Below are 18,183 nucleotides of genomic sequence, written 5' to 3' on the forward strand. Positions count from 1 at the left end.
AAATTAAAACTTCCAACGTCCTGCTCCTATACACATAGAAGGAAAGGAGAGGTCACTACAGTGCTGCTAATGCAGCGGTTTGACTTTACCCCTGGAGGCGCACTCCATTGTCCTTGAAGACAGATGGATGCCAACACCAAATAACTATGTGCATATGTTATGTCTGCTGCGTCAAGGTAAAGCCATGCTGAGAGGCTGGTGCATAAATCAACACTCAGATGTAAAATTCTTTTTACATTCTTGCTGCAAGATAAAGCCAAATGTACAACAGGCCATTTTAGTCTCTTTTCCAAAGAAATCTGTACTAAAAACCTGAACCAAAAGATTGCATGTGAGCTTCAGTCCATGGAACAAGACTTTAAACCTAAATCTGCTTAAGCCCTGTGAACTAGGCATTTTAGTTCAATGCTTAGGAGGAGGTTGTACATTTTATGTTTATATTCACAATTCTAACTGTTAAGGCCAGAAGGAGACATTTCAGAGATGCTAATAAATGCAAGGGAAGTACAGTTATCTGGCCTAAATAAAGAAAAGGATTTATTGGGTTCTCCCCCAAGTGTTAAACCTCTGATGATCAGAAGCTTGTAGATAACGAGTCATACCTTCCTCCTACTGCGTCGTCTTGCGGTTGGGCCCCGACAGTGTTCCTTTGTGAACGTCGCAGTGAGCCCCCTGGACTGTTACTAGGCCGGTTGGACATTGGCACCTCTCTCCTGAAGGGACATACCCTTTCTAGACACTACCATTCACTGAAAGACAAAAAAAGAGCCCCAATGAGAATATCTGGCCTCTGTTGCAATGTTTACATATTATAATAAAGGTTAATTAATCCTCACAATATTTTAGAGAAAACAGAATTATATACCAATGATCATTTCAAACAATGACCAAATATCACTTATTAAAGTTTCTAAAGCATTGCTTGCTAGGATACATTAGCAGATAGAAAGAGAAAGAGAACACAATCAGTGATTTAAAAAATAATAATCAACAGATTTAAACCAAATCATAAAGGTCTTATGTACACAATATCCCCTTGGCCATCACTAGGTTGCAGAAACATAGTATTCTCTTTTTCAGAAAACCCCCCAGCTTCAACCACCATTGATGCCAACTAGAGTCATTACTAGACAGTTGGAACTAGCTTCAATTCCTGGCTAAAACCCTAGTTAGTGCCGTGAATAGTTAAAGTTGGTTCCAATATAAGCCTTAATCAGTAATAGGCTGATTAATTCATGCAGAAAAATGAGAGTTGTTGAGTAATCCCTCACGGTTAAGGGAATGGGAGAATTATGAGAGCATCACATATATCAGTTCTTACATGTGTTGCTCTCCAACACACAAACATCACTACTTTATTTTTATGACAGTCCCTTCAACAAGATTCCTCAATAAATGCTTGTATAAACAAGCAAAGAATGCTCAGACTGAAATACTAGTTTATTGGTTTATTAAATTTCTATACCACCTTCATCCCAAAATCACAGGGCGGTTTACATTATAAAAACTGAGAAATACTTAACATAGAAGGAAACAAAAACAATACCACTAGCCGCCCCCCCCCCCCGAGTTTAAAAGGCCATAGATGAATATGCCACTCTTAGCCAGGGAGAAGCTCAAAGATGGCTAATCTGCAAGGAAGGAAGACCTTACCAAAGGCATGATTTCAGCATACACTGTCAATAAATAGCATTTAAAATTTCCAATGTTTAAAGATAAATGATGACTTTGGGAATGTAACAGCAACTACATCGTGGCACTGCATTTTAAGGGTTTACGAAGAGCAAAAATGCATATGATGGCTGTGAGGCTTGAAAAAATATTGCTTTGCTAATGACCTCAGAAGTAAAGCTCCACACTGTGATGCCAATGTCCTTGGTGATAAAAATCTAACGTTTGCACCATTTCCAAGTGCAGCGGCTAGTCCCTGAAGTGTGTTGACCATGACATTTTATACTTAAACCATTCACAGCATTTCACCCTCCATCCGTTCTTTAGACTTAGCATGGAAACAATTATCTAGAAAACAGGTAGGAAAATACCTTTTGCTTATGTTGCAGTCATTTACACACTGAGAAGTAGCCCCAATTGAATTCACTGGAAATCACTTCCAGATAAGCAATCTTGTTGAGAATATACCTTCCATCAGCCCCAGCTGACATGGCCAATTGCCAGGAATGCCCTTTTTTATAATCCAACAACATTTGGAGGGCCACAGATTTCCAACCCCTGAAGTACAAGATCATAGTGCTTTACAATAAACGCAGAAGCACAGAGACAGAACAGAGGATCCTGACAGCTTGGTTTCAATAGTACAGGAGGGCAGATGAATAAGATGAATGGGGGCAAATGCTATTCTACATATACAGGCTTTGTTTCAGTTGCTAATGAGAGGTGAGTGTTAAATGTGAGGTGGTTTTTGAGAGACAAGGTACTATATTGTCAAAAGTTCTGGGAGAGAAGACAAAATTATCAATTCAGTGTTGCAAGCCCAAGTCTGTGAATTCACTCCCAACTGAGATTACAGGCACCATCCTTGCTGAACTTCAGGTGCATGACAAGGTCTTCCTTATTCCAGTACACATTTTATGGTAGTGCATGGGCTTATGCTCAGTTTTATATAAAACCATGCTTTATTTACTGATTTCAAAAATATTTGTACTTATAAAAGCACAAACTTTCACACACATGACACAGTAAGGTGAACTATGGCTTATTGGGAACATGCAAATGTGTGGGCTCTCAGAAAAAGGCTTAAGCCAACATGGTGAGTGGTCTTGTAATCTGGTGAGCCAGGTTCGCTTCCCCACTCCTCCACATGCAGCTGCTGGGTGACCTTGGGCGAGTCACACTTCTCTGAAGTCTCTCAGCCTCACTCACCTCACAGAGTGTTTGTTGTGGGGGAGGAAGGGAAAGGAGATGGTTAGCCGCTTTGAGACTCCTTAAGGGGAGTGAAAGGCAGGATATCAAGTCAAAACTCTTCTTAACAGCACTTTGGTCCTTACTCATCCTTTTTGCTCTGGCAGCAAGCTGAGCTAAGCCAACGCTTGACTTAGCATATCATCCCAGCTCAGGCTCATGATTAAGGTATCGCCTCACTAACCACAAGCTGTAGCCAAAAACAAGCCTTGGCATCCAACTGTGGTTAGTGAAAAGAGGCCTTAATTGCAAGTGTGATTTTAGACAACATGTTAAGCCAAACTTAACTGATGAGCCATAGCTTGGCCTATCATGCTATGCAAGCAATACCAATATATTGGATTGTAACATGGAATACCACGATTCTTACTTAAGCCTTTATTGCGGTTTCATGTAATTTCACCTTTCAGTTCACAACTACAAGGTTAGCTTTGATTTAATCATATATTCCTCTAAACTTACCTTTTAGTATTTTTCTAATGTTTAGTAATTGCCAGTTTTGCTGATGAATCAGATTGTGCCATTTCTTTACAGTCAGTTATATACAGACTCTGTGCAAAGACAAAACTATTTCAGCTCTGAAGTTTAAAGAATAGGGAGGAAGCTGTAACCGTGTGTGTGTGTGTGTGTGTGTGTGTGTGTAAGAGACCTTGTGGCTAGGTGTTACAACTAATCAATATTTAGCATCATTATTACAAATATAGTAGCATTCTGGGCCGAAACAGCTGTTATACCAGTATTAGTCCTCAGTAACAGATTTAAGTATTGTGAGATAGAACAGCAAATTATAGGGTGTAACAAGTTTGAACAGAAGTTAGTGCCTTATCTTAAGAATGTTCTGTCCAAAACACTCCAACAGTTATCTGAATGATTTGTGCTTATTTATCCTCTCTTGCAGGAGCAAGATGCCATCTGAACAAGATTCTTCTTCCTTTCTTCCAGTTTCTTTCAAGTTTCCTCATTTCTACCCTATTGTGAGTACACCATAGCCATGTCCGTTTGGTCACATTTTATTAAGTGTTGCAGAAATGCAGTTCAAGTATTTAACATGCACACAAAAGGTTCTGTTTCATTTGTTCATAAGCTTGCCAAAATGTTATAAAACATGTATGGCTTTGGGGTGGTTTGACACAGAAGCTTCATTGTAGTAAATAGGTTCTGCTTAAGCCTTCTTTTGTAGAGCTTTTAATATTTTTGGATAGGACAGGACTAGAGGATCCATCAGTCACCTGGCATGAATGCTTAAGGCATTAAAATGTATACAAATCCATTCACAATTGCCCCAAATTTTCAGTATAATGGCAAGAGAACCAACCAAAAATGATTTTTTAAAATTATTAAATGTGGTTATACCTAAATCCAGATTTGTGTGTTCAGTTGAACAGAAACATGGAATCTATGCAACTGACCTTACTCTTCCAAATTACAAGTACCCAACTGGCAAGCAATACCACCCACACAGAATTACGGAGTTGGGTGGGACCTTAGAAGTCATCTAGTCCAACCCCCTACACAATATTTTCAGTTGCATGAACTCCATGTTTCTGTTCCAGTGACCAAATGCATTTGGAGTTTTGCTCCACTTCTCCGTCACCGACATACATCCTGCTCCAAGTTAGCGATGAAGCTTGAACCAAACACAATATAGCACATCACAATACACCATACACATATTGCCTAAATAAAGTTTCCTGGCATTTTTGGAGTTTCTGTGAACATGGAAAGCCCTTAACAAAACATGTTAAACTCAGAGTGGAGTTTTTTTTTGTTAATTTATACTTGCTTTATAATCTTAATTTTCTAAAAAGGTCTGAACCATTCTTAAAGAGAACCATGTTTAGGCCACAAGCTATTTAATTATAATGTGAGCACCTATTATTGTCTTAGCTAGGTAAACCGACTTTGGTTTTAAAAGTTACTGCCAGTCCTGCAAAATCGCTATCTGAAACTCAAGCTAGATTTCTGCTCTTATATCCTTAGGTGGATTAAACTACATTGTTTACCTGTTTAATTTATTGTGTTTGCATGGTTTGTGCATATGCAACTCATTAGTTATACAATGCTAGTTTGAATGTTTTTTGTCAGTGCCAAGGGCAGAGTCATCTTTTAGTCCCCTGCAGTACAGGAGCATTTTGAAAACACTACTATTTATTTAATGTCTCTATGGAATAACAGCCAGAAACTTGATTTTTAGAAGAATATGAAATGCTAGTTACTAGATTCTGAAACTGTTACTAGATTCCATGCATGCTGCAACAAAAAAAATGTCGATGAGGACATATCTTAACATAAGGAAAGGAGGAATTTCAATAATTTTGGGTACAGTGGTGCCTTGCAAGACGAAATTAATTCGTTCCGCAAGTCTTTTCGTCTTGCGAGTTTTTCGTCTTGCGAAGCACGGTTTCCCATAGGAATGCATTGAAAATCAATCAATGCGTTCCTATGGAAACCGCCTTCAGACCAGGTCCGGGGACAGTCTGTCCCCCGACCTCTTCTGAAGGCCGGCGGGGGGCAAAAGTTTTTGCTCCCCTCCGTCTGCCTTCAAAAGCCGTCCGGGATAGCGGGAAGCGCTTCCCTGCTATCCCGGACCGCTTTTAAAATGCTGGCGGTGGGGAGCAAAGCCTTTCGGCCCCCGCCGGCCTTCCTGGACCTCTTCTGAAGGCCGGAGGGGGGGAAAGGCTTTGCTCCCCACCGCCAGCATTTAAAAGAGGTCCCCGGAGATTTCCCTATGGGCTTTCTTCTTGCGAAGCAAGCCCATAGGGAAAATCGCCTAGTGAAGCAACGCAAAAACCGAAAAACCCTTTCGTCTTGCGGGTTTTTCGTCTTGCGAGGCATTCGTCTTGCGGGGCACCACTGTACTGTACTTTTATCCTCTACTGCAAGGGTGAAATTGTGACTATCTTTCTAGCCAGTAATTTTCTTTTTTCATAGCTCTGGCTACCAAAACTTTCTTAATGATTTATGTCCCATCAAAACTAACAATTAGTCCATAACCTGGGAATTCACAAACTTCATTTCTCACCATCAATTTCTAGTACAGTTTCTGCAGGAGGTGGATCTAAGTCACTTCTGCAAAGCAGAAAACATTATCATCCCCTTCTTTCGTTCATGCATAAGTATGATATTGCAATTAAAGCAGTTCATGCAATACTTATGAGCATATGCACATGTCTGATATCTTAACTTAGGTTTTTTGAGGCAGAAGGCAGAAATGACAAGGTCTATTTTTGGACAAGAACTGCTTGTCAAGATTAAGGCGGATTCCCACATGACCAACCTGTCAAGATCACATGATGTTACACCCTTTAATATATATATTTCTAGGTAAGTGTACCTAAGGACAGGCTACACAACTCAAGCTTGACTAGAAACATTTTCTGGTCTTTGGGAGGAAGGAAAGGGACCTATTTATTCAAAGTTACTACAAGACTGAAATACTTGTAACTCCTCCTCCCTTCATTATCTTCCATCTATTCAGGATCCTTTATAAACACAGAGGAGTAATCCTTATTCTATTGCTTCTAAACAATCCATGTACCACATCAACCTTAGAGGGCAATTTAAAAAGTTTAAGGGTTTGAGAATAATTTCATTTTTAATTGGCTTAAAAAAATAATGCATATTAAAAAATAGAGTTAGAAAAAAAGTGGGCTATTAGCCTTTTGGGCTTATTTGCAAGGCTACATTGCCACCCTGTAATTCCACACTCTGTGTCACCATTTGCCTACTTAATTCTTAATTTATCTCATTTAAAGTGTTCAAACTGTTTCCTATATTCTATTTCAGCTATTTTTAGTAATATTTACAACTACAAAGTTCTGCTCACAGAGGACACTAAACCAAACTACGGCCAACCATGAATGAGCAAGCATATTGGGGGCACATTTAGAAAACGGCAGCCACTTTGCTCCCCCACACAGTGCAGATGCTATTGTGCTGCTGGGAGCTAAGCCATGTTTGGCTTAGAGTTACAAAGCAAAGCAAACATGATTGCTTGTTCATAGTTTGGGCTTAGCATTACATATGAACCAGGACAACAGGTCAAATAGGCAGGCTGAAAGAATTATGACTTGCCTAAGGCACTCACTGAATGTGCGGAAAAAGACAGTTTGCAGCAGAAGAGATTTGCATCAGGGATGCTACAGTTGATCAATCCTATGCTTTGTTGCTATGCTAAGCAAGATGCAGTTTTTGTTTTAATTCTGATCTCAGTTACAGAAATTACAACAGAGGCCAGAGTTACCAAAACATGAGACAAGAGAAGAAAAGGGAGGGGGGAAACTGGACAGTGTAGTAAACCAATGATCAACTGCTGAGATCCGCAGTACAGTAGAAATTAAAATTCCCTTAGAAATGTCTATATACTTTGGAGGTAATTTAAGTTAGAACTATGGGAAGTTAAATGTAGGCCTCTCTCTATTTTAGTAGAAAGGCCACCTCAGATTGCCCCTTCCTAGGAGCAATATTAGTACCCATTATCTAAAAGGTACTACCTACCATGCTGAAGGGACACACGTGGCGCTGCGGGTTAAACTACAGAGCCTAGGACTTGCCGATCAGAAGGTTGGTAATCCCCGCGACGGGGTAGGCTCCCATTGCTTGGTCCCTGGTCCTGCCAACCTAGCAGTTTGAAAGCACGTCAAAGTGCAAGTAGATAAATAGGTACCGCTCCGGCGGGAAGGTAAATGGCGTTTCCGTGTGCTGCTCTGGTTCGCCAGAAGCGGCTTAGTCACGCTGGCCACATGACCCGGAAGCTGTACGCCGGCTCCCTTGGCCAATAAAGCGAGATAAGCACTGCAACCCCAGAGTCAGCCACGACTGGACCTAATGGTCAGGGGTCCCTTTAACTTTATCATGCTGAAGGTAAATCATCTACCCATATTAAAACAGCAATTCAATTACATACTTTAGGTGTCAGTTCCATTGAGCTCAGTTTGACTCCCTTCCAAGTCAATTGTGCATGAAAGCACAAGACAGAACCAGGACCCAAATTATTATTATTTCAGTTAAGAAATATGAATCAAGGGAAAAAAGAAAAAAGAAAAAATTGCTAAAATCCATTTTTATCTTATAGTTTCATTTTCACATCAGGTAGCTCCAGAGGAACAAAGATTTTGGGCCAGATTCAACTGAACAGTTGCTCTGGCAGGGCCAGCTCAACAAGTCCTGCTAACACAATGGGGCTTTCCACCACTCTTCTCTGCACCTCCTCCCACCAAAACATTTCAGTTCTGTGTTTTAGTTAGATGAAAATTACTGCAGCTTTCTTTCAGTTAATTGAACAGAGTAGAATCTCTAGGGATTTAATCTCTAGAAAATTAAGGAAGAAAATGCTTCTTCTATTAGTAAAATAACGTATGTGCTCAAAACAACAAAACATTTCTTTCTAGATATAATTGTGTTATTCTGTTACTATATCCAATATGTCACTTCTTCTGAGACATATGTAACTACCGCACTTTTTAATTTTTGACTACATATATTACACTATGCAAAATGTTAACATTTATGCATTTTTGAGGCAGCCAAGATTTAATCAGCTGGCCAGTTGTTTTTAAAAAGCGAACAAACCAAAAAAAAAAAGTTACTGAGTCAGATCAAACTTTTGCCCTTAACTGCCGACAGCAGCATTCATGACATCATGCCAGTGCTGGGGATTGTCATGGATTCTATTCAGACGCCAATAGCTCAGTCGGTAAGGCATGAGACACTTAATCTCAGGGGCGTGGGTTCAAGCCGAATGTTGGGCAAAAGATTCCTGCACTGCAGAGGGTTGGACCAGATAATCTCTGTGGTCCCTTCCAACTCTACAGTTCTATGATTCAATCTATGTGCACTTTATACCAGGGCTAACCCTTTCTCCCTATTCTATAAGCCACCACTCAGCTCACCACTGAAGGATAAGAAAAAGGGCTGCCTTTGTTCACTACAGATCACATAAACCATGAGATTATTCAGGATTTGGAAATAAAGCATGGTCATGGATGTTCATGGTAGTATATATATAGGATTTTTTTGTGATCAGCATTTATCTGCTTCTCACTTTTCTTTTCCTGTTTTAGAGGGTTGTGGGGGTTTTTGGGGGCGGGTAGCCTAGTTGGTATCTTCTGGTCTCCTCAAAGCCCAAGGTTGGAACAGAAAGACAAACTGCTAAAGTGATCAAACAAGCTTCTTTGTTAAGTTAATAGTTCTAGCTATGTGTTAAGTATTTCTCTGCATGACTTAAGAATTCAGCTGACTGGTTGCCACAGAAACTACTAACTGATGCTTTCAGAAGCAAAATAAAGGGGGGGCTTCTCTCCTGTCTGTCTGGAGGGAATGCAATGGGGCAAGTATAAGAAGAAAACTGGGCTGGAAAGAGACTCAGGCTTGACTTGCTCTGTGTGCTGAATCCAAAGTTCCCGCTTGCAGGGCAGGGAGACTGAGAGATCCAATCGGGTAGCAATATTATTTGTGTGTAAATAAAAACATCTATCACACAAAAACCAGACACAATGTCCTTCATCTAAGCCTGAGTTGTATGCTGGCACTCTTGAAATCTCTCACTACTTAGAGAGACTGACATGTGCACAACATACCTATCTCATTATTTATACCCCAGTCCATAACTACATTTGGTTAAACTTTCCCTTATTAAATGGAAACATCAGACATTAATCAATAGCTGCTTCAATAGACAGACACTGAACAGTCCATGATCATCTAGTAAGTGTTGTGTCCATACATGTGTTCATGTACATTCATCCCCTTCCTGTTACTAAATTGGAGTAGCATGGGAACTATTGTAAAGCAAAAAGACATAATCCAAAGGAAATTTTTCATTTATAAAACTGATGTTTTATGAAACAAAACATGCTCAGAAAAAAAGTTTCAAAAGAATGAACCAACAGTGGTAATTTTTCCACTTGTTACGTAGTGAACTGCCCTTCACTTCCCAATCACTACTCCTGGCTGAGTTGGGTTATGAGAAGAGACACAATGGGAAGATGTTTAGTCTGCCACAGCCCTAGAGGGAAGAAACATGGTCAAATGACTAAAACAGCAACCTGCCCCTTCTGACTCCTAGAGCTGGAGTAAGAAGCTTCTTTTGCCTCTTATCAACTGTATTTGAGATCACAACCCGTTTACTTTATTCAGTGCTCTAGAAAAAACTGTTTAGGGGTACTCTCATATTCCTACTCATATTGAAATACTGCCCCTCAATGAGGCCAAACTTAGATTCACAAAACATTTGGGGGTATGTGTACCCCTGCATCCCCCCAGAAAAAAACACTGCCTTTGCCACATTAAACTTACTGACAACAGCAGCCAGTGCTGTCTCCATGGTCTCTGTAAGTACTGTTTTTTAAGAAGAGTGTTGCTAATTAATTTTCTTAAACACATGACTAACAAACCTCCTGCCATTATAACAGGAAGGATGTGTTGAAGGACAGCCTGTATATTGCAGAAACGTCATAGGAAGGGAAGTTGCAAAGCTTCTGTTCTCAACAGTGCCATGGATGGCAGCCAACCCCATAGGTATGTGGGCAGGCCATTTAACCCATTTGAACACATCCATTTGTCCCACAGAATTCTGTAGCAGATACCAAGAACCATGGCACCCTATCTGGATTACCCTTCATGGGCTCCACTGCTTGGAGAGAAGCTGGTGCAGTGAAAAGTTAATCTTATTTTATTATTTGTCTTATTAGTTTATAAGCCTGCCCTGTTCCTACTGCTGCCATACTGCCGGGGAACAAATCAGAGTCTGACTTGTGAGGATGCTTGAACCAAAGCTCATGGTTTGTTTCTCTCCAAACAAGCCATGGGTAACCAAGGCTTGCTCTTGGGGAAAACAAACCATGAACCTGGGTTTGGAGGGATATGACAAGTCCTGCTGTAGTTTGATTTGACTGTAGTGCAGCAGCAGCAAGAGCAGGAAATGAGTGCAGCATTAACTTTTCAGCAGCAGGCAGCACTACACTCCTACATGTTAATGTTAAACTGACATTTCTGGTTTAAATTTTACATGCATACTTGACCATTTTCAAGGGAAGTCTGGATGGCACACCACCTGTTTCTTCCTCTAACCTGCTGTTATGTCATTATTAAAATGTAGACTGTGACACCACTCAATTTATTGGTCAAATATTAAATTGATGGTTTTAAAAAATAAAATCCTTTTCTAAGTGGTAGTCTATTTGATTATATATTATCTTCCAGTATCAATAGCAGGAATGCGGGCCTATCCTGCTGTTAGACACACAGTGCCAAACTAATATAAGCACTTGCTCCCTCTACCCCTTAACTCTCTTAAGAAAACAGCTGCCCTCCATTATATCACACAGTCTCAACTTATCCAACTGTTATTCTGTTCACACACACTCAATTGTAAGCAGGATGCACCTGCACTTTTCACAATGACACAGGCATAGCTGGTTAGGATTTTACATTAGGTTGGTCACTGCATTGGTAGAATGAACATGCATGCACCATTAAGACTTTATACTAAGTTCTGATGCAGACAATAGTCTGAATGATTCAGGTCACTTTGCACAGGAATTCACAAAGATCCAATTCCTAAAGGATTCCATGCTAATATTGACGTTCTGCTCATGAAGGCCGTCAAAGTGAGACGATGAAGCTAAGTTGGGTATATTTGCTCTTCTACATATATACGCCAAGGTTGATCTGCCAACATTCTAAGACGACTGAAATCACAAAAACTTGTCTTGGTAACCAGCCTCAAAGAGTAATATCTATCTATCTATCTATCTATCTATCTATCTATCTATCTATATCTATATCTATCTACACACACACAAACTTTAGGCCAAGGTTGGGCATATGTAATCAAACATCAGCTTTTGCCACCTTCATAAAGCAGTAAGGTTCAACAATTGATAACGTTCCTAAAGCCAACATGACTTTAAGGAAACATGTCATAGCATTGCACTTGTTTTTAACTATGTAATTGAGATTTCAGGACCACTATTAGCAGCAGCTCCAGTTTTTGCAGCCTGATGATGCTAGCAACGTGTTTGTGAACATGCATTCAACTATTTCCCCCTCACAACCCTTGTCCGTCATGGCTAATTAAAGCCTGAGTGGGTTCAGGGTTTGGTGAACGTGCCTTTGTATGAGAGGGGTGTGCCTGGCACCTTGAAGGAGGCAGCTGTGTGGCCACTCTTAAACCTCACCTTGGACCTGATGGCATTTAACAGTTGAAAATACCCACTTTAAGGGTAAGGTAAAGGTAAAGGAACCCCTGACCTAAGGGTAAGGTACTGAGCGCAATTTTAGACATTATTGTAGGAAGCAAATTATCTGGGTTATGATCTGGGCTCAAGACTGGATCAGCCTTTAGAGGGAGGGGACTAAACCCTTGCTCAATCTCTTATGAACTTTTGATACAATTGACCATGGTATCCTCAGACAGTCTATGAGATGGGGAATCTATCCTGCAATGATTATGGATTAACCTTAAGGCAATGTTTCTCAAACTTGGGTCTCCAGCTACTGTTTGACTTCAACTCCCACCATCCCTAACTAGCAAGACCAGTGGTGAGGGATGATGTGAGTTATAGTCCGACAACAGCTGGGGTGCAAGTATGAGAAACACTGCCTTAAGGGATGGTTCTAGGTCAGGGGTAGTCAACCTTTTTATACCTACCGCCCACTAATGCATCCTTCTTGATGGTAAAATTTTCTTACCGCCCACCAGTGCTTGATGGAAGGAGGATTCAGTTTGTACCATAGAATCCCCTACCGCCCACCTAGAATCCTGAAATGCCCACTGGTGGGCGGTAGGGACCAGGTTGACAACCCCTGATCTAGATTATTACTGAAAAGTTTAAAAGGCCATAGATTGGCTAATTAAAGGCCTGGGAGAAGAGGAATGTTTTTGCCTGATGCTTAAAGATATGTAATAAAGGCACCAGTAGACACTCCCTGGGGAGAGCATTCCACAAGTGGGAAGCCACAGCAGAAAGGCCTGATTTTGTGTTTCTGCTCTCCAGACCTCTCACTGAGGAGGCAAACGGAGAAGGGCCTAAGATTATGATCACAGGGTCTGGGGCGGTTCATACAGGAGACAGAGCCCTTGAGTTATTACAGTCCTGAGCCATTTAAGGCTTTATAGGTCAAAACCAGCACTTTAAATTGGGCCCAGAAACTAAGTGGCAGTCCATGCAGTTAGATCAAGATTGGCATTATATGCTCAAACCATCCTGAACTGGATGATTGTTTCTTGGCTCTTAAACTCTGGGGTGCCACAGAGCACCATGCAGTCTCTACTGCTATTTAATATCTATGCTAAGCCTTTGGTTGCCCTGATTAGGAAAAATGGAGCAAGATGTCAACAATACATACATCTCTTTGTCTCTGTAGCAAATGAATCTGGAATGGTTAAGAAGGCCCTGGACTGGTGTCTGTATGCAGTGTTAGCTTGAATGAAACCTAATAAACTGAGTCTCAATCCTGGCAAGATGGAGGCTCCACTGATGAGTGGTTCCCAGATCTGGGAAGTCAATATGTTGCCCATCTGGATGGGGTTGAATACTCCCTGGAGGAGGTGCAAGTGTCCTCAGTGTCTAGGACTGCCTTTTATCAGTTTCAGCAGGTAATACTATTGTGGCCATTGCTGGACTGGGATACTGTGAGCCCTAGTAACCTCAAGGTTAGATTATTGTAACATGCTCTATATGAGGGCTACCCTTGATGTTGGTCCAGAAAACTGCTGCTAGTTGCAGAACGTGGCGACTAGGATTCTTGTGGTGGCAAACAACCATCAGCATCATGCTTGGGAGATTTTTTTTTACAGGCTGTCAATCTGCTAGTGGTCCAAATTCCATGTTTTGGCACTAACATATAAGGTCACAAAGTTCAGGACCAGGTTACTTGAGAAGACTGACTTTTATGTACCCAAAGGGTTACACTACATTCTGTAGGACTGTTTCTCATCCAAGTCCCAAATATATCAGAAGACCACTTCATAGTGGCCAGAGCAGGGCTTTCAGGATAAGACAGACGCCCACTATCAGTACTTTCCAGAGTCAACTGAATACCTTCTTGTTTTGACAGGCTTTTCCAACTGGATGAAAAGTTATCTGCCTTAGGTTTAAAAACAGTACACAATTATCATCCCTCTTCGGTTATTTCTGTACTGTTTTAATAACTATTTCAGCTGTGTTTATGATATTTCTGAATCACCCTAACACATATGTAAGAGGTGATTCATAAATTAAACAATAATAATAGGTAACAAATCTCACATGTTTAATGGATAAGCAGCACATCTCTCTAACTAAAATAATCTTGTTAGCAAATACCTTAAGAGAAATTCCTTTGGCATGACTAGGTTTGCACATAATGCTAAGATATACTTTGGGCAGTCCACACTGGTGTGCAGGCTCCCAGAGAGGAGATTACCAGTATATTGTTCCTCCTCTAGTCCTACTGTACCCACTGGGAGCCAAGTCACCCAAATTCAACCAATGTCTCAACCTATGTCTACAACCCACAAGCTGTAATCCCAAGTTTTTTTCAAATACGCAGTCAGTGTTTTCAGTCCTATATTCCTAGAGCGAAACACACATTTATTTCTCTACCTCAAGGGTTCCCAAACTGTGGTCCCTGGACCACTAGGTGTACACGTTTCATGAAGGTGGTCTGTGGTGTGTACACATTAAATATTCAAATTGATTTTAACTATGGCTTATTGTTCTTGATTGTATTAGAATTCAAACTGGAATGTAATAAAAAACAACCAAAGAGGGGGGAAAGAACCACAAAAATACAATTAAAAATCATACAGCAGGGTGCATTACAACTTCTACAATGGACAGAAAAATCATTAGGTGGTCCACTAACACCCTGAGCAATTTTCAAGTGGCCATGAGAAAAAAAGTTTGGGAATCACTGCTCTGCTTTACTGTATTTCCCAACTTCTTAATACTTAACATCTGCAGCTCTCAGAGGCCATTGTGCCACAGTTCTACTTTGCACACAATGAAGCAAATATGCTAAAGCTGAACAAGCTGACCTATTCCAGTATTTACCTCACGTATGTACTAAATTTACTACCTTCCAATCAAGTCCCCTTCTCCTCAGCAAAGCTGCTTAATCTAGATTCAGCAGTGACAAGATTTATGTTTGGCAGATATACCATGTCTGAATTGGATGGGGAAAAGGAGAGAAACCTTGGACTTTGTAAGCACAGTTTGAGCACCAAACTTCATCTGACACCAATGTTGGAGAGTATATGGCAGCCATACCATATATAGCATTTCAAATATTTGAAGCCAAAGTCATTTAGGGCTAGAAATACTAACATAAGCACACTGAATGGGACCCAGAAACAAACTGGCAACCAGCGCAGCTGTATTAAAGCAGGTATTAGATGAGCTGCACATTTGTTGCCGTTTAACTTTCCAAATAGTCTTCAAGAGCACATGGCAATAGTTCGATCTGGATGTTACCACAATATGCAAACAAACCGTGGCCAAGTCATCCCTGCCCAAGTGGGGCCACAGCTAGTGAACCAGCCAGAGCTAGAAAAAGACAATGCTAGCCACTGAAGCTACCTGAACTTCCAGTGGTAGCATTGGATACATGAAAATTCCCATGCTAAAGGACAGAAACCCTGTTCAGAACATGCTATCTCCCCAGCTCCCAGACTCCCAAACTGAACCACATGTGAAAGGCTCAATATTATTTAATACAAAAGTAAATGCAATGGAGGGCCAAGGATTCACACCAGCCCCAAGAAGCCAGACTTGCTGTCCTGATAGAAATAGCCAAGAATAAGCCTGGCTCATCTCAACATAATGTCCAAAAATAGTATCATCCAGAAAGCCAGCAGTTGGGTGGACAGTGCACTTTTTGAGCCTTTAGCTGATCTCTGGTCTTGGTCTAACACATGAGACAAGTTAAGCAAGATATCAAGAACCAAGATATCTGTACATCACCATCAGTCTCCTAATCATTTACTGAAATCCTATCAACAGCTCAGCTGATTCTATCAGAGTTAAAAGGTACATATACAGTTGTACTCCTCATATCGCATCCAGAATTATATATAATTAAAGTTGTATTACCACTAATTGTTGTATCCTATTTCAGGTTCCTTGGGTTCAGAGGCCCAGCTACCTTGGTTTGTGTCCATAGCTGTATTTGCTTTTCCACTACATTTTCTCCTGACCATCATAACTGCAAGCTTCCCACCGCCCCTGCTACTCCCACTCTAGCCCCTAGCACAGGGGTTGTCAACCTGGTCCCTACCACCCACTAGTGGGTGTTTCAGGATTCTAGGTGGGCAGTAGGGGGTTCTACGGCACAAGCTGAATCCTCCTTCCATCGATCACTGGTGGGTGGTAAGGAAATTTTACCATCAAGAAAGATGCATTAGTGGGCGGTAGATAGATAATTTATTATGGTCAAAGACCAGCTCGCTAATGGGCGGTAGGTATAAAAAGGTTGACTACCCCTGCTCAAGCACATCCCTTTGAACCAATAACTAACTACCAGGTGACTGAGCAGGCAAACAGATGGACAAAATCTACAGCCATTAGGGCATAAACTTAACAACAAACTTTTTATCCTAGATACACTCCTGTGTTTAATGTTGGAGTGCCACTTCATATCCCAGGATATTTGCTACTTTGTAGCTGGAGGTGCTTGGAGTTCAAGCAACTACACACACCAGAAAAGCTGAAGACCAAATATTAGTTAAACTTGATTTATACAGTGGTACCTCGGGTTAAGTACTTAATTTGTTCCAGAGGTCCATTCTTAACCTGAAACTGTTCTTAACCTGAAGCATCACTTTAGCTAATGGGGCCTCCTGTTGCCGCTGCGCCGCCGGAGCACGATTTCTGTTCTCATCCTGAAGCAAAGTTCTTAACCTGATGCACTATTTCTGGGTTAACAGAGTCTGTAACCTGAAGCGTCTGTAACCTGAGGTACCACTATACTTTGTTTTATTCACCAAGACAGTACGCTAGGTTAACTGAAAACTAGCTATGAGCCCAGCAGTTGAAGAAATAATAATACTGACTGGAAATGCACACTTTCTTTTTTTTCAAACTATATACAATTGAGAATATAATGCCAATCCAGGCCAGACTGCACTGGTTACCGATTAGTTTCCGGGCCCAATTCAAAATGCCCAACATGGCTCAGGACCTCAATACCTTAAGAGCCACCTCTCCCTATATGAACTGACCTGGACACTGTGCTTGTCACCCGAGACTCTTCCCTATGTTCCCCCTCTCTGAGTTCAGAGGGTGACAACAAGAGGACAGGCCTTTTCTGTGGTGGCTCCCCATCTGTGGATTATCTCCCCAGAGAGGCTCACCTGGCACTATCATTACATATCTTTAGGCACCAGGCAAAAACATTCCTCTTTACCCAGGCCTTCAGCCATTAAATAATCTATGGCTTGTTCAAGGTGGGGGAATGTAATGATGATTATTTTTACTACTGTGCTGTCTACGATTATACTTCATTTTATGTTTTTATTATTATGCTCCATAAAATATGTTTTTAATATTGTCCATCAACCTTTGATCTTTTGATAAAGGGCAGTATGTAAGCTGAATAAATTATTATTACTACTAAAGTAAACATTCCTAGGCAGACCTAACAGTACTGTTGGGAGTAGAAAAGGCCAACTAGGTGACTTAAGGAAGCTCAGGGAATCTCACTTTCAGCCAAACCGAAGACTAGCTCCAAATACCTCTGCCAAGCAATTTGCCTTTTGCAGCAAAAACAAAGTCTTATGGCACCTTAAAACAAGAACGAAAATTATTAAACCTTAATTATTGGAGTCGACTTCATAAGAAGTGATTTCAGTAGAACTTCCAACAACAGAAATTCTGCAAGTGAAGAACTCACTGAGCACCAATTAAAATATATGCCAGATTATTTATTTTCAGGAACTATTCTGTTCTCCAGGTCCTTGCTCAGAGGCTCAAACAATCCAACCACTTACAAATGATCAGAATAAGTGGCATTAAGACAGGCATGCAAGTTCTGAAACAGGTTAACTGACTGCCTATTTAAAGGTAAAGGTAAAGGTACCCCTGCCCGTAAGGGCCAGTCTTGCCAGACTCTGGGGTTGGTGCGCCCATCTCACTCAAGAGGCCAGGGGCCAGCGCTGTCCGGAGACACTTCCGGGTCACGTGGCCAGCATGACATCGCTGCTCTGGCCAGAGCCAGAGCCAGAGCCGCACACGGAAACGCCGTTTACCTTCCCGCTGGTAAGCGGTCCCTATTTATCTACTT

The 18,183-nt window shown here is 41.1% G+C and overlaps 1 protein-coding gene across 9 annotated transcripts in view; it reads right to left on the reverse strand.

Moving 5' to 3' along the window:
• TRIP12 (thyroid hormone receptor interactor 12) overlaps positions 1–18,183 on the reverse strand; it is a 71,021-nt gene that overhangs the window by 47,792 nt on the left and 5,046 nt on the right. For all 9 annotated transcript variants that reach the window (XR_014564252.1, XR_014564253.1, XM_083739005.1 and 6 more), the window contains exon 2: positions 603–749. Coding sequence is in view for 7 of the 9 variants with exons in the window: in XM_083739005.1 (XP_083595131.1) it covers positions 603–700 (98 nt within the window). In the remaining 2 variants the exon portion in view is untranslated. The remainder of the gene's footprint in view (positions 1–602; positions 750–18,183) is intronic.

Source organism: Podarcis gaigeae (assembly GCF_964106915.1).
Source record: "Podarcis gaigeae genome assembly, chromosome: 5".
In the NCBI taxonomy this organism is placed as follows: domain Eukaryota; kingdom Metazoa; phylum Chordata; class Lepidosauria; order Squamata; family Lacertidae; genus Podarcis; species Podarcis gaigeae.